General features: G+C 39.7%; 2 protein-coding genes, 1 long non-coding RNA gene and 1 gene segment (V, D, J or C); 1 reads left to right on the top strand and 3 right to left on the bottom strand.

Annotated features, from left to right (window-relative positions):
* The window catches only part of LOC139211503 (Ig kappa chain V-III region MOPC 63-like), a 29725-nt gene extending 14401 nt beyond the window's left edge, over positions 1-15324 (bottom strand). Inside the window, 2 exon segments of the V gene segment in view lie at positions 14844-15156; positions 15249-15324. Coding sequence covers positions 14844-15156; positions 15249-15300 — 365 coding nt within the window.
* On the bottom strand, positions 817-10016 carry elavl1a (ELAV like RNA binding protein 1a). 2 transcript variants are annotated; one of them, XM_070841697.1, is made up of 7 exons: positions 9924-10016; positions 8293-8352; positions 5927-6107; positions 5304-5407; positions 4535-4697; positions 4207-4432; positions 817-3788 (listed from the first exon to the last, which is right to left on the bottom strand). In XM_070841697.1, exons 2-7 carry the CDS (start codon positions 8326-8328, stop codon positions 3464-3466), a joined length of 1035 nt encoding a protein of 344 aa, XP_070697798.1. In that variant the 5' UTR covers positions 8329-8352; positions 9924-10016; the 3' UTR covers positions 817-3463. The 2 variants fall into 2 exon arrangements, with proteins under 2 accessions (XP_070697798.1, XP_070697799.1); XM_070841698.1 differs by having other exon boundaries at positions 4544-4697.
* On the bottom strand, positions 10968-14240 carry tspan37 (tetraspanin 37). The gene is made up of 7 exons (XM_070841699.1): positions 14076-14240; positions 13095-13286; positions 12934-13008; positions 12717-12815; positions 12329-12481; positions 12154-12237; positions 10968-11574 (listed from the first exon to the last, which is right to left on the bottom strand). Exons 1-7 carry the CDS (start codon positions 14136-14138, stop codon positions 11449-11451), a joined length of 792 nt encoding a protein of 263 aa, XP_070697800.1. The 5' UTR covers positions 14139-14240; the 3' UTR covers positions 10968-11448.
* Positions 15325-18456: 3132 nt separating the features above from the next.
* LOC139211505 (uncharacterized) lies at positions 18457-20321 on the top strand. The gene is made up of 2 exons (XR_011585285.1): positions 18457-18835; positions 19749-20321. It is a non-coding gene; the product is annotated as an uncharacterized lncRNA (long non-coding RNA).
* Positions 20322-23181: the final 2860 nt, after the last annotated feature.

The raw sequence follows: 23181 nt of genomic DNA, 5'->3' as shown, positions 1-23181 counted from the left end.
TTTTTATGTGGCCAAGACAGTAAACAAAGATTCAATTCTATATATATATATATATATATATATATATAAAAAACATGTTTATATATATATATATATACACACACACACACACATACATATATAAACATATGTTTTTATATATATAAATATAAACATGTTGATATATATATAAACATGCTTATATACATATATATATATACACATATATACACACACTTGTACACACACACACAGTACAGTCAAAGTTGATAGCTAAAAGTAAAGTGGTAAATAAATGGTTGAAATGCCCACTCCAAGTGGTAGTAATGTTATACTAATGCAAAATATCCAATCTATAGAGAAAAAACAAAAAGTAATCAGGCCTAGGATCTCCATGTCTGGTATGGAGGCTGTGGTTCAGGAGGTAACTCTTTGGGTAAAAGTGGCATTTAATACTATTTACACTTACCAGAAATCCACCGCAGCCAATGTGTTTTCTCTGTGGTGTCAAATTACAGGCTTGGAAGAAATGTGGGTGTGTTACTCCGTGTTGATTCTGCCATGTCTCCCCCATCTGGTCTCAGAAGGTGATAATTGGGTCAATATTATGGGATCAGCTTAAGGCCAGATGATATTGAAGATAAACCATCCGTCTTCCCGTAAACAAAACACAAATGCCTCTACTGGATCATACGTCTATGCTGATCTACTTTCTGATGAGTAAAACAGGAAATCGAATCATCTCACAACATTTGTTTGTCAAGCAAATCCACAATAAGCTTCTGACGAGACATTTCCATTCTTTCACTTTTGAGAAGCCACCATATTTTTATTGAAATGATCCAATGTTAGAGACATTAAATGGACTTCAACTTGGTGTCCTTCAAAAAGAAAGAAAACAAAAACCAACAATCCATTAAAAACACTCCAATAAGCAACAAGTATGACCGCATAAGTTGTCAAATAAATATTTGCGCCTCCTCTGATGTAAAATACACCACTTATAAATTAAGGCGGAATGCAGTTTATTCCGACTGCCCCTTAAAACAAATTCACCTGCAACTTTCATGAAATTCCAACTAGACTGCTGAGAAAACTAAGCAGTAACATATAACGTCAGTAGAAAAAAGAAATTATAAAAAACGGACAGTCCAAGACTACAATAAATTTCTAATTACTGGCTTTGAGCAAGCCATGAAATATTGCACAAATTTAAGGACACAATAAAATAACATGGAAACAAAATCAAAAAGCACTTTTAAGACCAAAATCTGAAGCCTGCAGCTGGAATACTTCTTTCATACTGGGGGCACACGGATCAAAGAGGCATTCAATGAAGCTTTGGGGTGATTATTGCTGGAAAGAAAACTCTTTTAAAAGTGACTCCTAAAAAAAAAAAAAAGGTGACCAGGTGCTTCTCCCAAGAATCACTTGGTTCTTGTTACTCTATGAAGTGGTTCCTCTGTTCAATTTGTGGTCAGGTTAAAAACGACAACAATTACAATACCAGTGCTAATCTTTTCTAAATGGGTGATATTAGAGGTGTTTCACTGGGCAAGTAAACAATGCAAAATCCTCACTAGTTAAAAGGAATCCTCAAAGTTGAGATCAATGGGTTTGTGGCTTAAGGCCTAAATCTCCAAATGAATGGTGTGTTTATATATATTAAATACTGCTGATGGGACAAAAATGTCCGGCTTCACTTCAGGTAACTACACTGGAGCAGACAAATCAAATGAAATCAAAAAACAGATTTACTGATCCACTTGTCGATAAATAAGCCTGACATTCAAGTCATAACTTGCTGAAAAGACAACTGTGCAGACACAAGCTTCAACTTGCTGATTATGTTGCTTCTGTGGCTAAAACTTATCAGGAAATGTTCAAGAAACTGCTTCATGAAATGTTTGAACAATCATTCATTCTAGTGTCTGTGTACAAGTTAAATAACCTTATCTTAACTATCACGGTCCATATAAATCTGTAAAACATTTCTAGCCTCCCTCAGTCATTTAAAAGCCTCCAGTGGCAACACTTATAGTAACAGCTTGTTTTTGCTTGAGATCTCGACCATGGATCTTTTGTCAGTATTGCCGATTTGCAACTAGAAAAATAATAGAACAAAACTCCAAACTTTCTTTAAAAAAGGTAAATAAAAAAAGAAACAAACCAAACAAAACTTTCAGCAAAAAGAAATAAAATTTAATGTTTATGTTCAAAGTGAAACAACCAAAACAAAAGAAAGGAAGAAAAGAAAGCAAATCTAAACTGAATTCATTAACAAAGGCCATTAATTTCTCTCCAAACTTGAGATAAGCACTCGTTAAAACAAGTTTGTAACTTAGAGTAACAAATAGAAATCTATGCCTTTAGAAAGGAAAAAAGTTCCAAACAAAAAAAAAAAAAAACCTCAAAATTAACTCAAAAAACAAAGAAAAGAAAGAAAAAAAACAGAACAGCAAACTGAGCCAATGTGATGTTTCTCTCAGTCAGCATCAGATATAACCTTCGTACCTCTTCCAAAACAAGAACACAAACAAAACAAAAAAATTCCAAAAGTGTAAATTTACCTTGTGAAAATCTGCTCAGAAAACTCTTCTGCAGTATTAGGATCACATCTCTCTGCCTTTGGTCCATCTTAACTCCCTACTCATTGACTGGGGTTCATATTCAACAGGACTCTCAACACAACTTAGAATAAAAAGACACTTTACACAGGGATAACAAAACAAAAGACATTTCCCTCCAGAGGTCGTCAAGTTTAAATTCGTTAACCTGGTAGGAAAAAGTCAGAGATTAACACCAAAAAGACTGATATTAATAACCTAAAACAGATCAGTTAAAAGTGCTTTGCTCTTATAATAACTCAAGACAGTGAGTGGTATTGTAGGTCTGTGTGTCCACTGGATGATAATTTAAGGCATCTATTTCTACTTATGAAGAGGACCCAGAACAGAGCACTGCTTTTCCAAAATGAAAGAGTCACTGGCTATGGGCAAAATATTGTTCCTCACCTTCTTTTGACTAAATCGGCCACTAACATATCAACACTCGGACAACAATTGCAAGGCGTTCCTTATGCTCCATATTTTCGGTGCCGAGAACCTTTTGCCTGCCTCCGTTATCTAGTCCCCACAATTTCACATGCAACACATACGGACAGTATTTTAGCTTTTTAGATAATTTTCAGAAGTTATCTTGGGGGTGTCATGGATTTCTGCCCTCTCCATCCCCTCCCTAAAAATGAAAACAACTGAGTGTCCTCAAGCCCCAAGCATGAGTACAAAGATGAAAAAAAAAACAAAAAACAACAACAACTTTTAGACAAGTACAAAGGTGCAGAAGAGTGAGCGTCTCATTTAACTCTGAATACAGTAAAACCCAAACAGATGTGTCAGACTTTGCAAATACTTTTGCTCTCTGCAACAAAAGCCTGGCGCAGGTCATTTCCACCTCTCCTCTACACCCAATTGTCCTGCCCTCTCTACTTGTGGCCCTTGCTGGTCTTAAAGGACACTTGCAGTATCTTGTCTCCGAGCCGGTAGCCGTTCAGGCTGGCGATGGCCATAGCCGCCTCCTCGTAGTTTGTCATGGTGACGAAGCCGAAGCCCTTGCACTTGTTGGTGTTGAAGTCTCGGATCACCTTAACGTTGGTGACGGCGCCGAAGGGGCCGAACATCTGCCAGAGGATGCTCTCGTCGGCGTCCTGGCCCAGGTTGTAGATGAAGATGCACCAACCGGAGGTGGAGTTCCCGGGGACGCTGACGCCTCCCATGCTGCCCATATGATCAACACCCATGGGGGAGAACCTGAAAATGTAAAGCATTTGTACATTCATCTACAACACTGACACTGAGGTCACATAACATAATGTGATCTATTCATTTTAAGGCTGAAATTAATTATTTTCATTGTCAAATGTGATGATGACTTTCTATATTTCTCATTTTCATTTCTGTAATTTTCTGTAAATAGTCTAATTGATTAACCCACTAATCATTTCACCTCTTTACTGCTGTGATATGCATTTAAATTCCCTTAGTGAGAAACCACACTGGCTTAATTATAACGAGACTAAAAGGAGCATTGAACAGAGTAATGGCAGCCGCAATGTTCTTCTTCTGACTAGAGTAACAGACTCATTAACAAATAACGTTTTGTTTTGTTTTTTTTAAATCTGAAGCTATCTTAGTGGCTCAGTGTCTGAACATTCACAACTTGTCTCACCTAAACCGTTGTGCCTGGTGGTGTAAGGGCCCTCCAAAGCGTCGGGACTGGTTGTGGTAGAGCTGAGAGATGAGCTGCGTGTTCTTCGCCTGGTTTGGGTTGGCGGCAAATTTCACCGTGATTGGCTCCGAAGCCCCGGGTGGTTTTTGGCCATTCAGGTTTTTGACGGCATCCTCTGCCTCTGCCCGCTTGTCAAACCGGATGAAAGCCACGCCGCGTGACGCACCTGGACACAAGAGAGCAGCTGGTGACTAAGCTATTCCAATACAAGCAGTCTAATGCCATCGGTTATTGAAGAGAAATTTTTGAAAGCAAGGAAGTCATTCACCTGTCGTACCTGTGGCTTGATCAACAAGCACACGGGAGTTAATGATGTGTCCATAACGTGAAAACATGTCCTCCACGTCCTTCTGGGTCATGGACTTTGGCAAGCCACTGATGTACAGGTTGGCATCCTTTATTGTATCAGAGCTGGGACGTGCATATGAAACCTGGTAACAGGAAGCAACAATTTCAGGATTAAAACTCAACTGATACAAATGTATAAAACAAACTAGCAGAAAACATACAATGAGTACTTAGTTCTATCCAACTGCTGACATTAACATTTTTTGTATCTACAAGGGCAATTATATTAGGCTTCTAAAAGTTACTATCCTTCATCTGAAATGTTTGTTTATTAAAAACAACACATTTGTACTCTATAAAAACAGAGAACTAAATAAAACAAACTGATAAGCAAACTGTCGCTAAAGTTCCTTTAGGTATTTTGGCTTCAAGCTGGGCAAAAATGAGTGGAGTTGGAAGCATAAGAAGGACACTACATCAACAAAAAAATGAAATCAAACTCATCGAAAAGGTGCTTTTTTAGGAATTACATACATTGAATTTGAAATAATGTGTCAAATAAAATAAGTAGAATTAAAGTCAAACTCAACAGACATGTCAGAAAGGGCAGTAAGTGAGCTGTAAAAGCAGTATCACTTCCTCGGGCTGACATGTACTAGCTAGTTAGCGGACAGCACAGGAGCCACAGGAGAGTTATATGACATGACATCTTTGGTTTGAGAATTGTAGAACACCTTATTGCACGTTACCTTGATAGTTTTGGACTGTAGCCTTAGTCCATTCAGTGTACTGATAGCTCTGTCTGCATCACTAGGGTTAAGATAGTTAACAAATCCGTACCCTAAACTGTGGCCTAGAGAAAAAAAAAGGAAAACAATAAAATAAAACAAAAAAACGTTGTATAGTTCAAAAAAATCTGCAAACAAATAAATATTTAAAAACAAAAACAAATCTTAACATTGCATGCTAGTCTAAACAAACAAACAGACTATCTACAGTTAAACAGGGTTGGACTGGTTGGAATAAAAAAAACTTTGTGGTGGTGAAGAAACTGAGTGAAAGAGTTAAGACTCAACTCAAGCAGGAAATCAATTTGGGATATCTGTCAAATAAAAATTACATCATAAAATCATTGTGGAAAAAGGCCCTTTATAGGATATCCTGCCAATAAAGACAGCCATTTCAAAAGGAGCAATGGGTCTATTCTCCAAGTCATAAAGTTGAACCACCACTGAAATATTCAGAGGTTTCTGCCAGAACTTGTATTTTTGCTAAGTCTGCAACACAAATCTCTCGCCATTTAGAACAAAATCTCTTGTTTAAGTGTCGATCTGGTCTGTCACAGGTCTTATCACTTCAGAGCGTAGCATACCTGCGACTTTGTCTCGAATCAGCTTGGCCGACTCCACCTCTCCAATGCTGCTGAAGAGGCTCCGCAGCTCGTCCTGGGTCATGCTCTGAGGCAGGTAGTTCACTATCAGGTTGGTCTTGGAGTCCTTCCCCTCGTCCCCTCCCATGTGGTCTTCATAACCGTTTGACATGTCATACACCTCCTGCAGGTCGGCCAGGTGGGCCGAAGGAACACAAGGCAAGGTAAGCACATTGGATACGCAAAAGTGGAGCTGAAACAATTAGCCGATTGACAGAAAATCATTTTCATCCATTTTTCAAGAAAAAACCCAAAAAATTTACTGGACTCTGCTTCTCAAATTTGACCTTTTCTTTTTTATAAATAATAGTAAACTTAATAAATTAGATTTTTGACTTGTGAGGAATGAAACAAGTTATCAAATAATTGATACAATTTTTCACTGTTTTCTAGCATTTTTTAGATAATTTAACAATAGGTAAATCCGTCACCAGACTAAATCGATAATGAAAAAAGCCTTAGTTGCAGCCCCACACTGGTCTCAAAATGTTTTTGTGCACAAACACACAAAATTACAATTAATTTTCTAAGACACTAAAGGAAATCAGTTCAAATACATAACTTTCAAATTTAAGTGTAGTCAGCTGGTCAGTGGATGTACAAAGTCAAAAACGTGTCCCGTAGACGTCCTATAATTTATACTCTTTAGGCTCCTCCGACCTCCCATCGCCTTGCTACCTCGAACAACCCTGTTATATCACAGACTGTGACACAGAAAGTAGGGCACACAGCTGGTGCAATAACACAACAGACGTGCATGAATTCTGAAAAAAATAAATAAATCCCCACTTAATTAAAACATTTTAATTTGAAAATATTTGTTTGCCGTTTTCCCCCAACCTCTATTCCTTAAAAAAAAAAAAAAAAAAAAAAAAAAAAAGACTTGTCTGTTTGTGGTAACTCTCTCAAGCATTAAGGAAATTCATGAAGACCACAATGAATTCAGTCAACCGAGAGAAACCAGGGGCTAAATTTGGATAAAAGGCGTGAAGAATCCATACTCCATGGGTAGTGAAGCAACTGAAAGCATAAAGTTTGCTGGACTGACTGTCGCTGATTAATCAATCACAAACTGTCGACTGCTCTAACTTGTGTACCGCTTCACCAATAACAAAGGAAGTTCTGTGGTAAGACAGTAGGAGGAATAGACATATTGTTGTTTATTAACGTTAAAACTAATGTTTTAAAGAAAGAACAAGATAAAGAGGGGCATGAAAAAGGCCTGCGAACACACATGAAGACACCAGGAAAATTCGTTTAGAATTCGGTTTATAACTGAAACTGAATCTTCAAACACGATAAAGCAGAGTCATCCTGTTTTCTGCATTTACTGTGTCATGACTCATGAGGTGAAAATGCAAAGAGTAATATTCAAAGGTGACTCTCAGGTCCTAGTTTGGTTCCTTCTGGATCAAAAACACATAGAATTCATTTTACAGATTTCAATGCATCAGACAAATCAGGCGTTAAAATAATGGTGATGGTAATGCCATGGTAATTATATTAGACAAGCATGTGACTAGATTTGAGCTGCAAATTAGTCTCAATGCAGTTTACGGCAAGCCAACTAAAAATTTAAACAATGAAATGTCATGCATTTAAAAGAAAAGGCCACACACATTCTGCATCTACATCTGCAACGTACATAAGTGACTCTTTAATACCTAGATTACCAGTCACATGACAGTCTGCAAACTAGGCTAAAGTGTCTGAGATTAGTTAACAATGTGCCTTCAACGGGCATTGAGTCTGACTTCAAAATGCTTTTTTAAAAAAAGTGTCTTTGGCTGTTCAGCAGAACATTTCTGGTGGACACTTTTGCTGGTGGCTGAAATGGGATCAGGCCTGAAAAGGAAACCAGTCCAGTGGTCAACCTGACAGAGGTCTATTCATGCAAGAGAAGGGTTGTGATTGTGTATTCTGGTGGGTAAGATGCAGTGCCTGAGAGGATGAATGAGACTCCTGTATTAATCCAGTAAACACAGGCATCGTCGGTGGGCGCTGGAATGCGTCTGCGTTTCTGATGTCGCTCTTTTAACGAATGTTAAATGATCAATTCCAGGAAAATAAAAACTGATCACTGCTTACATCTGTTACACAAATGAACTAATAAGGCTTTGTGCAGTTTTCAGTTTGAGGTGAAACGTTAGTGAGTCTGTATATTGAGCCAAATTTGTTAACAAATGGACAACTTTGATTTCTTGTCAACCACCTGAACACCAAAACGATCAGATTATACTGATAACGTTCAACTGACGCGGTCACATACTGTAGAACTGCTCGTGGGGGAGCTGAGATCTCATACTCACTTTCAAATACTTAATGTGTCCTCGACGAACTGCCATGAAGACACTTCACTGCTCCTGAGGCTGTGTGGGGATAAACAAAAGCAAACAGTGAGGCAGTGTGTGAACAAGCAAGCTCACTGTTTTAAGATAATGACATTTTGAAAATGTGCACTTAAGACAGGTGACAAGCTTTTCTTTTTTAAACATCACCAGAATGTATGTGAACATCCCACATTGTTGTAACCTCTTAATAAAGTCTCACAAGACACATTTGAGGCCTGTTAAACAGACAGATAACTAGATAACTCATGCAGCTTTCAACATTTACTATAGGTTGCAGAGTACAAAGCTTGCTAATTTTGCATTCACCACCTGGTTGCACCAATGTGCCCTATGTGATAGCAGCCAATTCTGCAGGTTTTTTCTAACGCATTAACTGTAACTCATGTGTTTACTGGTCAGTATTGACATTTCTGGATTGTGGCTTTAGCCAGACCTGCTAAGCAAAATGGTCAAATTGGTTTAACAGGACATGCACAGAAGGCCACCAGCCATTTCCTCTATCAAAAGCCCGAAACGTACACCTTTTTATTTGCTGTGTACAATTTTCCCATTTTAAGGCCCTGATCTTGGTTAACATGATGGAAAGGGAACATCCCAATGAAAGAAAACATTGCGTTGTAATGAATTTCACTTCAGTGGTGCTGCTACATGTTTCAGAGATGAGTGTCGATGCTCCTGGTGGAAAAATAGTCCGTTGAGCTAGTGTTTTGTAGAGTATCCGGAGGAGAGAGGAGTGTCAAAGCGGAGCTGTTGTGGCATGAGGGTTACATCAGACTTTGGACGTGCAGCATTTCAATTAATACCTGCTAAGTATAGCGGAAATATCAGCTGCTGTCATCACAACTTGACCTGCTTTCTCTGCATGAGCAACCTCAGTCAAGCTCAGACTGAGACAGCAGCTGAAGCCGTCTGAAAATCTGGGCTTTATTACACAAACGCAGCGCTACAAATGGGCGTCACTACCTTAACAATCACCATAGCTAGCATTAAAATTACTATGGACGCGGCTTCACGTAGCTTCCCTGCAGCCACAAACGCCATTTTAACAGTGGGGAGTTTCCCTTTTGTTTATTTTCATTATAGGTCAGCAGCACATGAATGCATGGGTTTATCTCCAAGTCTGAAACGTGCAGAGGCCTGACTAGCTTTGCTAGCATTAGCAAGTTGCACGCTCGCTCTCTCCTCTGATTAGAAAGGTGAACATATGTTGAACCAGGCTCGACTAAAACAAGGCACACTGTTCAATGCTTTGGCGCACACAGACGAACACAACCACTCGCATTAGGTAAAGAAAGAGGAGGTGATACGCGACGGTGTCTTGTCGGCTAGCTACCATAAAGCACCGTGCCCTTATTTTGGAGAGCGTCTGTTTAATGTCTTTCTGTCGCCGCGCCTAAACCCCAGCGGCCTGCTAACAGGCCACGGTGGCTAACGTTAGCCTAAGCTAAGCTAGGCTAGGCTAACATTAGCCACCGCTAGCTGGTCAACGGCTCCATGGGCCGCGAGGGGAGCATGTCACAAACCTCCAAATATCAAAAAGTAAACAGCCGAGAGGCTTCGGGAAACGTTTGTAGGATTTTAAATCTCACCAGCTTGTTTGGGGGGGTAGTTGCTGTTGCTGTTTCGGCCCTCTCCTCCTGATTTTTCCCTTTCTTGGCGACGTTCACTTCCCTCCAAGTCGGCCTCACGTAGTGAAGGAGCCGAGGAAGAAGCTGCGTGACAAATCCCGCCACGCCCACGCGTGTCCTGCCACGCCTCTGCAGAGGAGACAGCGTGGTCAACATGCAAGATCAACACGCACCATGGCTGTTTTGTTTATGCAAGCATTATCTATGCACTCCTAAAGAGCATGGCTTTGATGTGTTACTGTCATACATACAGAGTTCATTCAAAAAAAGTGTGGTGCCAAACGCACTAACAGATGCGATATACACGTTAAACATTTTGAACTTACATTTCCTGCAGCTAAATGATTATTATCATTGTTGAAGGCCCACAGTGGAGAGAGACTTCCTGTTTGGTCTCTTTTTAAAAATGTACTGTATATTAATCACCTGTCCTAAAGTCCTAAATTGACCGAAAACATAAGAAAGCCACTATGTAGGATTGCATATTTTTCTTTATCTTCTTGTATAACACTTGGCAAACAAAAGATTTGGTCATGCAGAGCCGATACAACACATGAAATATCAGATATTTGCTTGTTTGATGTTATGACAATGATATATGACATTTATATAATAATAATTAATTATAATATAACATATTATTGCAGTTTCTGTATTTTTCACTCTCATCAAATGTGCAAGCAAAGGGAAGAGTTACCATTTCAATACTTTGACTCATTTTGAATGTCATTAGACTAAATGAAATATTTTGGAAGTACTTTAATTATGTTGTTGAGGTGTCTATTATGTAGAAAAAACAAAGACTGCAATGTGAAGCTTATCTCAACACCAAATAGGGGAAGATGTTATGGTTCAAGTAACGGTGTGATATGCAACCAGCACATACAGCATGTAGTACATTATAGTGCTCGCAGAGACGCTCTAATGTTGGTGACAATGCAGTGAGTGCAGAATATATATATATATATATATATATATATAACCAACAGAGACAGTGCAAGCAAATGAGGTTTAGTTTAGTTTATTGTTCTGTTTATCAATTCTGTATGCATGACAATATCTGACACATACAACATAGATAGAATTTAAAAAGTGCTGGTACACAACAATAACATCAAGGATAAGCTAATGTAATTTTACATATCATTATTATATTCACTAAGCAGGAGATCATTAAGAAGTGTTTGACTTTTATTACCACTCAGCAGTATCATTAGACTTAATGGTGCAGCAATATATTTAAGGCAATAAACAGGCTTCTGTAAACCATCATCATATTTTTGGTGTCAAAAATACCGATGAATCTCATGAAGCACATTTCACCACTTTTATGTCACATACTTGTAGTGTACTACAGTAAAGCGGTATTAATCAGCGGTAGTGGGGCAAGTGAGAGTTCTGCAGATAAGGAGCAATCATTGTAACAACAATAGAAGTAAAGCTTTGATCAACATGTACATGATATGATATGACATATTACGTAGTATTACAATTTCTGTGCAGAGCGCAGTGTTGTCCCATGTGTCACAGTGTCTTTAGTTTGCGCCAGTGCTTGATATTCCACAAATGGCTGGTCCCTCATCAGCTGTGCCACCGTCAGAAACAAAGCAAACTGCATGGTAAGAGGAAAGAAAGAAGAAGGGGTTAACTGTCAAATCAAAAATGCTTAATAATCAATTTCTGACACTTAACAGGTGAATTTCTTTATTGGGGTATTTAGATAAAAACACAGCAATGCAGCGTGCAATTAATCAAAATGTGTACACACTGTTGGCTAGTGATGAAAGGCACTGTATAATGTGATGATTCTGACCACCAGCAGGCCATAAAGGGATTTTGTGTCTCCGGTGTTCACAAAGTTGAATGTAATTCGAAGGGAGCCAAAATGTTCAGCAAAATTTTTCAGACTTTATTCATGTAAGTGTTGGTTTTTGGAAAACAGAGCTCTAAGAGATTGAATGTTGGATGTAAATTCACTGAGTGGTCATAAATGTTATGTTTATGCTGTATATGCCGGATGAATGAATAGATCACTGTTTGCTAATAGTTTGGCCAAAGTAAAGTTTAAAAAAATCAATTACTGGAGCTTTAAGGAAACACCAATCTAATAATAGCAAAAGATCCTCAGTATCTGTGTTTCATCTCTCAGTCATGGTGTATTTTGCATGAACTGTTGTGAAGTCTTTCGCACCTCCAGCAGAAAAACCAGCAGGGATCCCCAGATGATAAAACTCAGCACAAACTGTAAGGCCATCTTCAGCTTCACCTGGCAGCCCTGAGAGACAGAGACACACAGGGATCCAGTCAGACGCTGGAGCTTGCTTTATGTTTATGAGTGTTGAATGTATCTGGGTGCATACGTCCACCTGCGTGTAAAGCTGCCACGGCTGGTCAACGGTGCCATTGCAGGCTGGGAAAGTAGAGTTACAGCAGCTGTGAGGAACCCAGAGGCCTCCTGTAAGATTAAACCAGGACGTATCGCACCAGTCCCTGTAGTCATGGACGCCACAACACTGCAACTAAATCACAAGATAAGATATACTATAACTATCGGTCACTGTAAATCAAATCTCATTTAAATTAAGTTAACATGAGAGGGATTACAGGCGGGAGTTTGGTTTAGGCTTTAGTGGAATTCTGTTTAGGTATGTGCTGCTTGTTTGGATATTTACTGTTAAAATGCTGCATATTTTTTTACGTTGCCTTACGATGCCTATATGAACCACTTCATGTGAGTTATGAGTGAACACACACCTCCTCCTGTGTAACATCCACAGCTCGAGAGTGTGGGTCCTGGCTGCTGCCTGTGTATTTCTGAAACACTCCACTTAAGGGAGCTATTTCTGAATCCAACTTGACAAAAAGGAAATGGATACAAAGAACATGAATGCAAAATTGTTCTTGCAGAATAATGTGGAGTATGCTGAAAGCAACACAACTGCGCAAATGAATATTTGTGTAGCTGGAGTACCTTTGTGGAGTGAAAATAAGCCAACGCCGAAGCTGTACTTGCCAGACAAAAGACCACAACTAGCAGATAAACAAACTGGAGAAGAAAACACTTTGTTATGTATAATCCAAACACTAATGCGCGTGTACATGATACCCACATTCACACATAGACATCCTCACCAGTCCCTGCAGGAAGGTGGAATCCCTGAGGCTGAGCCAGGAGCCGAGACACCCGCTGGCCACGAGGGACGCAGCGCTGGCCAGAGCGAGGACAGCCGGCAGGGTGATGTAGCTCTGAGAAAAAAATAAGCTGCTCTGCCTGTACTTCATCAGCAGGTAAACTCCACTCAGGCCCACCACCAACCCTACCACCTGGTAAGTAAAAATATTTCTTCATGATTAATTACACAACAGACAGCGTGAGTCCATTGTTCTCTCAGGACCACTCATAATCCCCCTTTGATATTCCATCTGTCTTTCTTAAGGAATAATGTAATCGTTTTCCAATTTGGGAAATGGATTTATGTGTTTTCTTGCTGGTAGTTAGACGAGAAGATCAAAACCACACTCATGACTGTGCAGCTGACTTGTGCTTACAGAAATCTTCATCTGAAAATGAATGAACTGCATGTTATTTCTTTTTTTTTAAATGTTATTTAACTTTATCCAAACATTCACACAGTCAGAACAGAGCAGAGTAGCATGAGGAAGACAATAAAGCCCACTAAAATACAGTGCAGTTCACGTGTGTGTTGAATATATTATATAAATCCATCCTCAGGTGTGTGTGTGTGTGTGTGTGTGTGTGTGTGTGTGTGTGTGTGTGTGTGTGTGTGTGTGCCCTGCTCTGTGTGGTGTTCATATTGTAGGCCACTTCTACTTCCTGTTTCTACGGAACACGTGTGCACATTCACTCTTGTGTCACTTGATGTGTGACACATGAAACTGAATCATATACCTGTAATGTAAATCACATAATATACTGTAGCCTACACACAAAACAGAAGCGATGTCTACTTGCTCTGTTCTTATATCATCTTAAACAGAAGTAAATATCAAGAACGGGCTGAAATAGTAACATAATAAAGATAATTAGTGGCAGAATACAAAAAACAACAGAAAATCGTGGAAATACAGCAGCACCGACAAAGTCTTACGTACCCAAAGAAGTTGAGACATCAACTGAAGTATTGCTTTGACACCTTTTCTTCTCTGATCGCTCATTTTCACACTTTAAGAGCTGCCAGGACCTAACGCGCAATAATGGACGCAACCTGACGAGTGGACGGCGCAGTCATAACTAAACAGTGAAGCCCGTACATGTGACCTACAGATAATACAGAGCTGGAAGAGACGTGCTGTAAACGAAAACAACTTTCCTTCCGCGATGGCCAAAGATCAACTTCCTCAAAGAACGCGGAAACATCTCAGTGTTAGTTGGCCACACATCAGCTTTTCTTTGGAGGGATCAAAACTGGAAAGCAACCAAGTACATGTGCGCTAGTACTTGCAGGCCTATGCCACTGGAGTTCTTCCATTAAATGCAGCATTATAGAATTTGAATTTAAAGGTTTCTGAGAAGTATGTAGTGTTCCTTTATGAGCTGAGAAAAGTATCTTAAATAAACAATTAAAAACAAAACAAAAAAAGAAACTACCTTGGATTAGCTGGAAATCCACCCCAGGCCTAATGAGTCTTTGCAGATGCTAAAACCAAAGGAATATCCAGCATGTTGTGCTTGATTCAATTTGAAAGATGAGATATGTTTCAGTCTGTGCTTGGTGAGGTTACTGTCAGCTCTGTGTTCAGTGGTCTGAGTCAGAGTCTCTTCTTCTTCAGCAGCTGCAGTCGGTTCCTGCTGTAACAGCTGAGAGTCTCTGCAGTCTGACTGAGGGAGGTTTTTGTACGACGACAAATCACTGTGTGAACACATTACCACTGTGGTAACTCTGACAGTAATAAACTGCTGCATCTTCAGTCTGGACTCCACTGATGGTCAAAGTGAAGTCAGTGCTGCTTCCACTGCCACTAAACCGAGCTGGTGTTCCTGACTGCAGCTTTTTCACAGAAAATATCAGGCGCTTTGGAGGCTGTCCAGATTTCTGTTGATACCAGTGCATACCCTCATTACCATCAGACCATCTGTAAACAGCTGGGTTAGTTTTACAGGTGAGGGTGACAGTGGATCCTGGAGTAGATGTCACTACTGGAGGCTGAGTCACAGTCACCTGAGCGCTGCATCCTGCAGACAAAAACAAATCATTCATTTATCAGCAGAAATAAACGAGAGAAAAGGCAGCACATCGTGTTTGAGATGTTGCTGAGTGAAGTAACCTGTAAAACAGCAGCAGGCCAGCGTCCAGATGAGGATGGTGATGAGAGTCATGGTGGTTGTGGTTTCTGCTGTGCTGGCTGACAGATGTGAGTCCTGCAGTGTTGAACTCACAGGACTATAAACCTTCTCAGCTCACTGGAGGATCAGCTGACGATGCAAAGCCTCCTCTGTATGGAAATGATTTCTCTGCTCTCAGCACACTGAAGGCAACGAGGGCACAAAATATACTGCTGGATTTACACCATCTAGGATCTTAATGGAATAGAGGAAACATTTTAGTTTTTAGCTCAGTGTCTGCACTGCTCTTTATTTCATGGAGACTCTTAGAATGATAAACTGCTCCATCTATTATATTATATTATATGTGGTTTACATATTTATATATTTAATACACAGAATACAGCAAGACAGTTCCAGGTTTGAGTTTTCTTTCTGTGTGGAGTTTGTATGTTCTCCCTGTGCTTGTGTGGGGATTGGTTAATTGTTCACTCTAAATTGCATTCCCCCACGGGACCCTGAAGAATAAGCGTTTTAGATGACGGATCAATGGAATATGAGTCTAAAGCTGTTTATGGAGGAGTGTGTGTGAGTTGGTTTCAGTTTTATTTAGGTTCATTGTGGTTCTGCTTGATGACTCTTGTGTTGTGCTCACTGGACCAGTTATCCTCATCACAGTCTCCCCACCAACCCTCTGCACCTGCAGCAGGCCACATTCACTTCAGTCAAACTGAAGGAGGTTTTTGTACGACGACAAATCACCGTGTGAACACTTCACCAGTATGGTAGCCCAGACAGTAGTAATCTGCAGCATCTTCAGCCTGAACACCACTGATGGTCAGAGTGTAGCGAGAACCAGATCTACTGCCACTGAATCGAGACGGAGTCCCTGAGTTTATACTTGATGCCTTGTATATAAGAAGTTTGGGAGCTTGTCCAGGTTTCTGAAGATACCAACTGAGATCAGCACCAATATCAGAACTCCCTGTGGCGCTGATGGTCACAGTCCCTCCAACACTAACAGACTTGGATTTGTCAGTCTGAGTCAGAAATTTGTTGGCAGAAGACTCTGAAATGAGAAATGAAACACAAACATTGAGAACCAACAATTTGTATTAATAGATAAGACATTAATTGAAGAGAGATTTCAGGCAAAAGGCAAGTTCAGTGATCTTTCCACCGAATGACAATTTGACAATTTAACAGTGTTAAATTATTTAAAAAAACTCTCTCACCCTGAATTAGAAAACCCAACATGACAAACAGAGTTATTGCCAACTTCATCTTGATGCAGTTTTCAGTCTGAGTGCATGAAAACAGTTCAGATTCTCTGTGACATAAGAACTTAAAACTGTGAGGAGCAGTGATGCATAAAAGTTATGCAAATATATTCAAGAAGGCAAACGCACACCTGTTCTTGTGAAACAGGAAAAGCAGAGGTGAGAAGAAGTGACAGTTTATCTTGTCCATACACTAAGAAACTTGTGAGTTCATGTTGCTTTATGTTGTTTCCCTTCATAGTGAACGTTCCTATTTTACTTTTGTCTTGTCTCAAATGACTTTGAGCTCATTAACAAATGAATAGTTCCCCCTGCTGGTGAATCACATCAACACTGGACTCCGAATGAAGTGCCACAAGATTTAATTGATTTTTTTAACTTGTTTTTTACTTTGTATTCACATTCGTTTTGTTCTCCTCTTACTGGTGATAGACTGAGGATAGTAGAAAAACTCTCCCCAGGTTTAGGTCCTGGAGGTAACCAGTAACCTAATGTTTCCATTCATTGCAACATGATGACAGGTTGACAAGTATAAGATACTTTGTTTTTGATTTATCTGAAGAAATGATGATTAGATATTTTTCTTCTTTTGGCGTACAGCATCTGAGACATCCACTAAATGAGTGTGCTTCACTTTCAGCACCTTCAGCGTTTTTGTGCTTCTAAACTGAAATAGTTGGAGGAAATGAAGAATGAGTTTCCCTGAAATCAGAGAACAACCCTCTTGTAAAATGTTCTTTAAGACAACATCTTAAAGAATAATGCCATGAGCTCAGCAACTAGATGTGAGTGTGTTGAATAACTGGTGGGGTTGGTCTTTTCATGGAGAGTATTCAATATTTGAATTATCTTAAAATATCTGCTGATACATTAAGCGTAGAAAAAAAAATGTGATTTCACATCTAACCAGAAGTGCAAAAAGCAGTAAAAGTCAGAGGAATGTGCATGTGTATGGTAGTATAGTGGATCTTGGGTAGATATGAATACATTAAGATATAAACAGAATGAACACAAGTTACAGTAGGAAAATGTATAGTGAACGTGCAAGTCATGGCAAAAGCAAGATAATGTAGGTCGGTTCCTGCTGTCACAGCTCAGAGTCTCTGCAGTCTGACTGAGGGAGGTTTTTGTACGACGACAAATCACTGTGTGAACACTCCACCACTGTGGTAACTCTTACAGTAATAAACTGCTGCATCTTCAGTCTGGACTCCACTGATGGTCAAAGTGAAGTCAGTGCTGCTTCCACTGCCACTAAACCGAGCTGGTGTTCCTGACTGAAGCTTTTTCACATAATATATCAGGCGCTTTGGAGGCTGTCCAGACTTTTGTTGATACCAGTGCATACCCTCATCACCATCAGACCATCTGTAAACAGCTGGGTTAGTTTTACAGGTGAGGGTGACAGTGGATCCTGGAGTAAATGTCACTACTGGAGGCTGAGTCACAGTCACCTGAGCGCTGCATCCTGCAGACAAAAACATGTCATTCATTTATCAGCAGAAATAAACGAGAGAAAAGGCAGCACATCGTGTTTGCTGAGTGAAGTAACCTGTAAAACAGCAGCAGGCCAGCGTCCAGATGAGGATGGTGATGAGAGTCATGGTGGTTGTGGTTTCTGCTGTGCTGGCTGACAGATGTGAGTCCTGCAGTGTTGAACTCACAGGACTATAAACCTTCTCAGCTCACTGGAGGATCAGCTGACGATGCAAAGCCTCCTCTGTATGGAAATGATTTCTCTGCTCTCAGCACACTGAAGGCAACGAGGGCACAAAATATACTGCTGGATTTACACCATCTAGGATCTTAATGGAATAGAGGAAATATTTTAGAAATACAGATGAGGATTTACTGTATATAGTGTTGTGGGACTGGTTGGTATTTGAAGTTTTTTTTACTGGTTTCACAGATACGATGTGAAACCATTTTTAAATCTATGATTAATTGTAAACTTTATGTTTACAGTTGTTCTAAAATAATGTAGACTAATGTAAAATTATTATCATTATTAATATGATGAACTTATTATTGAAAATCTAAATTTGTTATCTGTTTGTAATTGGGTTACTTGAAAAACTTTCTCAGTAGTGATAAAAATGACAAAAATTCAAGACAAAAATGGAATTTACATGCTTTAAAACATTTTGTACATTAGATAAAGTTATAAAAATCCACTTTTGAGAGAATAAAATGTGAATTTTCAGTGGATAGATGCTTGTTCACAGTGCAGGAGGTTTTTGTACGGCCACTCAATGAGTTTGTATCACTGTGGTGGACTTTTGGTGGAGGAACCAAACTCATCATTAACTGTAAGTACCAGAGGTTTATAATTCCTACAACATGAAACATTACAGTAAATTTAGCAAAATAATGTCGGAAAACAAGACATTATTGTGGGTATTTTAAATGGTGTGGATATATTTTATTATTTATCGAGCTTGGTTGATATCGCATTTTGGCATTAACATTGTGCAGAGATTCATGTTCATAGTAGATAATGTCATCATTATAAATATCTGCCAAATAACTTGAATTTTGTTATATTCTATTTTCAAATGAGGTTTTCTTCAACAAATGTGGTTGTAGAATTTGTCAGAGGATCATTTTAATGCTCAAAACTAACATCAGGATTCTTGTTTTTGTATTTTTAAGATTCAAACGGTTGTTAAAATGAAATTTAATATGTTTTAAAATGAATAAGTGAGTTTATATGAACATCCAGTAGAGCTGTAGTTTGCCTTCACAGTTCGTTAGTTTAAAGAGGTGAAAAGGAAGTGAAACAGACAGATGATAAAGTCTTCAACCGGCGACAGACTTAACCTTTTTTTTTTCCACACGAAAATGATTTACTGTCATGTATTATAAGGCAGATATGATGTAACATTTCATTCAACGATTACTAAAAATGCCAATTGCAATTACACCTCAGTGATGTAGGAAATGTTTGTTGAATTCTTAGTGATTTATAATTATTGCCACAATAGAACATTCATCACTTTAAATGTCAAAATCCTGACAAGTTTTACCAACTTGTTTTATTAGTTGAACCCTCATTTCCTCCCCTCTCTCTCCTCCTCTCCTCTGTCTGATCACAGTATCGTGCACACAGCTAATCCACAGCAGTTTTAACCTCTGTCATGTATCACAAGTGTCTGGTGTTCAGCCGTCTGTCCTGCAGTGGAAGTTAATCTGTTCCTCATGTGTCTCTGCTCCCCCCTCTAGCCGGCACCGCGGTCAGGCCCTCAGTCTCTCTGCTTCCCCCCTCCTCTGTGCAGCTCTCCGGGGGCTCGGCCACGCTGGCCTGCCTGCTGACCGGCTACTCTCCTGAGGGAGCCGTGGTGAGCTGGGAGGTGGACGGCAGAGAGGTGACAGAAGGGGTGCTGGCCAGCTCAGAGGAGGAGAAGAGCGGACGCTACAGCAGCAGCAGCACCCTGAGCCTGAGCCAGGAGCGCTGGATGGCAGGAGAGCTGTACTCCTGCAAGGTCCTCCATCAGGACCACAGGCAGACCCAGTCCCTCCACAGGAGCCAGTGTAAGGGCTAGAGGGGCTGGCTGGAGCCCAGGACAGGAGCTCTGTGTGGGGGGAGCAGGAGGAACACACCTGTCGCTCTCATCAATATGAGCTTTAATGTTTGTAGAGGAAACTGTGTGACAGAGAACAACACTGCTGTAAAGTGTTGGACAACAGCAACTTAGAGAGTAATGTGTGTAGCTCAGCAGCTGGATGTGAGTGTGCTTCATAACTGTCATGTTGATCACTGATGTTTCTGCTAATAAAGCTTGCTCTGATAAATGACTTTATGAAGTGTTTGGTCTTTTATCTTATGAAGACAAATGAGAAATGAAATGATTTTGAAAAGAAAAGTTTGTGGATAGATCATCTACATATTAAATATATGCATGAATATATGTAAAACATCACTTTTTCATTTATAATGAACTTTACAATATTAACAATATGAAAAACTCAAGAACACATGCTTTTATCACAATGAAGAAAATAGGTTTTTGGTTTCATAACTCAAATATGTGAGCAGGTAACATTTGTCTCTTTAGTTGACATTAGATATTAACGGATCATGATGTTGTCATTAGATTTTTAAGATTTAATTAGTGTGTATGAATCTGTAGTCTGTGCTTGGTGAGGTTACTGTCAGCTCTGTGTTCAGTGGTCTGAGTCAGAGTCTCTTCTTCTTCAGCAGCTGCAGTCGGTTCCTGCTGTAACAGCTGAGAGTCTCTGCAGTCAAACTGAGGGAGGTTTTTGTACGACGACAAATCACTGTGTGAACACTCCACCACCATGGTAGCCCAGACAGTAGTAATCTGCAGCATCTTCAGCCTGAACACCACTGATGGTCAGAGTGTAGTGAGAACCAGAGCTACTGCCACTGAATCGAGACGGAGTCCCTGAGTTTATACTTGATACCCTGTATATAAGAAGTTTGGGAGCTTGTCCAGGTTTCTGAAGATACCAACTGAGATCAGCACCAATGTTTGAACTCCCTGTGGCGCTGATGGTCACAGTCCCTCCAACACTAACAAACTTGGATTTGTCAGTCTGAGTCAGAAAATTGTTGGCAGAAGACTCTGAAATGAGAAATGAAACACAAACCTTGAGAACCAACAATTTGTATTAATATATAAGACATTAATTGAAGAGAGATTTCAGGCAAAAGGCAAGTTCAGTGATCTTTCCACCGAATGACAAGATTTAACAGTGTTACATTATTTTAAAAAATTCTCTCACCCTGAATTAGAAAACCCAACATGACAAACAGAGTTATTGCCAACTTCATCTTGATGCAGTTTTCAGTCTGAGTGCATGAAAACAGTTCAGATTCTCTGTGACATATGAACTTAAAACTGTGAGGAGCAGTGATGCATAAAAGTTATGCAAATATATTCAAGAAGGCAAACGCACACCTGTTCTTGTGAAACAGGAAAAGCAGAGGTGAGAAGAAGTGACAGTTTATCTTGTCCATACACTAAGAAACTTGTGAGTTCATGTTGCTTTTTGTTGTTTCCCTTCATAGTGAACGTTCCTATTTTACTTTTGTCTTGTCTCAAATGACTTTGAGCTCATTAACAAATGAATAGTTCCCCCTGCTGGTGAATCACATCAACACTGGACTCCGAATGAAGTGCCACAAGATTTAATTGATTTTTTTAACTTGTTTTTTACTTTGTATTCACATTCGTTTTGTTCTCCTCTTACTGGTGATAGACTGAGGATAGTAGAAAAACTCTCCCCAGGTTTAGGTCCTGGAGGTAACCAGTAACCTAATGTTTCCATTCATTGCAACATGATGACAGGTTGACAAGTATAAGATACTTTGTTTTTGATTTATCTGAAGAAATGATGATTAGATATTTTTCTTCTTTTGGCGTACAGCATCTGAGACATCCACTAAATGAGTGTGCTTCACTTTCAGCACCTTCAGCGTTTTTGTGCTTCTAAACTGAAATAGTTGGAGGAAATGAAGAATGAGTTTCCCTGAAATCAGAGAACAACCCTCTTGTAAAATGTTCTTTAAGACAACATCTTAAAGAATAATGCCATGAGCTCAGCAACTAGATGTGAGTGTGTTGAATAACTGGTGGGGTTGGTCTTTTCATGGAGAGTATTCAATATTTGAATTATCTTAAAATATCTGCTGATACATTAAGCGTAAAAAAAAAAATGTGATTTCACATCTAACCAGAAGTGCAAAAAACAGTAAAAGTCAGAGGAATGTGCATATGTATGGTAGTATAGTGGATCTTGGCTAGATATGAATACATTAAGATATAAACAGAATGAACACAAGTTACAGTAGGAAAATGTATAGTGAACGTGCAAGTCATGGCAAAAGCAAGATAATGTAGGTCGGTTCCTGCTGTCACAGCTCAGAGTCTCTGCAGTCTGACTGAGGGAGGTTTTTGTACGACGACAAATCACTGTGTGAACACATAACCACTGTGGTAACTCTGACAGTAATAAACTGCTGCATCTTCAGTCTGGACTCCACTGATGGTCAAAGTGAAGTCAGTGCTGCTTCCACTGCCACTAAACCGAGCTGGTGTTCCTGACTGCAGCTTTTTCACATAAGATATCAGGAGCTTTGGAGGCTGTCCAGACTTTTGTTGATACCAGTGCATACCCTCATTACCATCAGACCATCTGTAAACAGCTGGGTTAGTTTTACAGGTGAGGGTGACAGTGGATCCTGGAGTAGATGTCACTACTGGAGGCTGAGTCACAGTCACCTGAGCGCTGCATCTTGCAGACAAAAACATGTCATTCATTTATCAGCAGAAATAAACGAGAGAAAAGGCAGCACATCGTGTTTGAGATGTTGCTGAGTGAAGTAACCTGTAAAACAGCAGCAGGCCAGCGTCCAGATGAGGATGGTGATCAGAGTCATGGTGGTTGTGGTTTCTGCTGTGCTGGCTGACAGATGTGAGTCCTGCAGTGTTGAACTCACAGGACTATAAACCTTCTCAGCTCACTGGAGGATCAGCTGACGATGCAAAGCCTCCTCTGTATGGAAATGATTTCTCTGCTCTGTTGATAATGATGCTGCTTCTTTGACAGAGATATTGATGAAGCTACAGATCTCCTCCGCTCAGATATTTCTAAAACTGTGAAAACTCAGTGCTTTAGCGTGCTTGATGTT

Source organism: Pempheris klunzingeri, chromosome 13, assembly GCF_042242105.1.
Source record: "Pempheris klunzingeri isolate RE-2024b chromosome 13, fPemKlu1.hap1, whole genome shotgun sequence".
Lineage (NCBI taxonomy): Eukaryota > Metazoa > Chordata > Actinopteri > Acropomatiformes > Pempheridae > Pempheris > Pempheris klunzingeri.
This window is presented reverse-complemented; position numbering and strand designations above follow the sequence as displayed.

Coding starts and splice junctions, on each gene's coding strand:
- elavl1a (XM_070841697.1), bottom strand. CDS start 8,328: ATGGCAGTTCGTCGAGGACACATTAAGTATTTGAAA. Junction 4,433..4,534: donor TCAAGCCACAGGTACGACAG/GTGAATGACTTC, acceptor TCTTGTGTCCAG/GTGCGTCACGCGGCGTGGCT. Junction 3,789..4,206: donor CACCAGGCACAACGGTTTAG/GTGAGACAAGTT, acceptor TTACATTTTCAG/GTTCTCCCCCATGGGTGTTG.
- tspan37 (XM_070841699.1), bottom strand. CDS start 14,138: ATGAGCGATCAGAGAAGAAAAGGTGTCAAAGCAATACTTCAGTTGATG. Junction 12,816..12,933: donor CTTATTTTCACTCCACAAAG/GTACTCCAGCTA, acceptor CTTTTTGTCAAG/TTGGATTCAGAAATAGCTCC. Junction 11,575..12,153: donor TGCTGGTTTTTCTGCTGGAG/GTGCGAAAGACT, acceptor CTTACCATGCAG/TTTGCTTTGTTTCTGACGGT.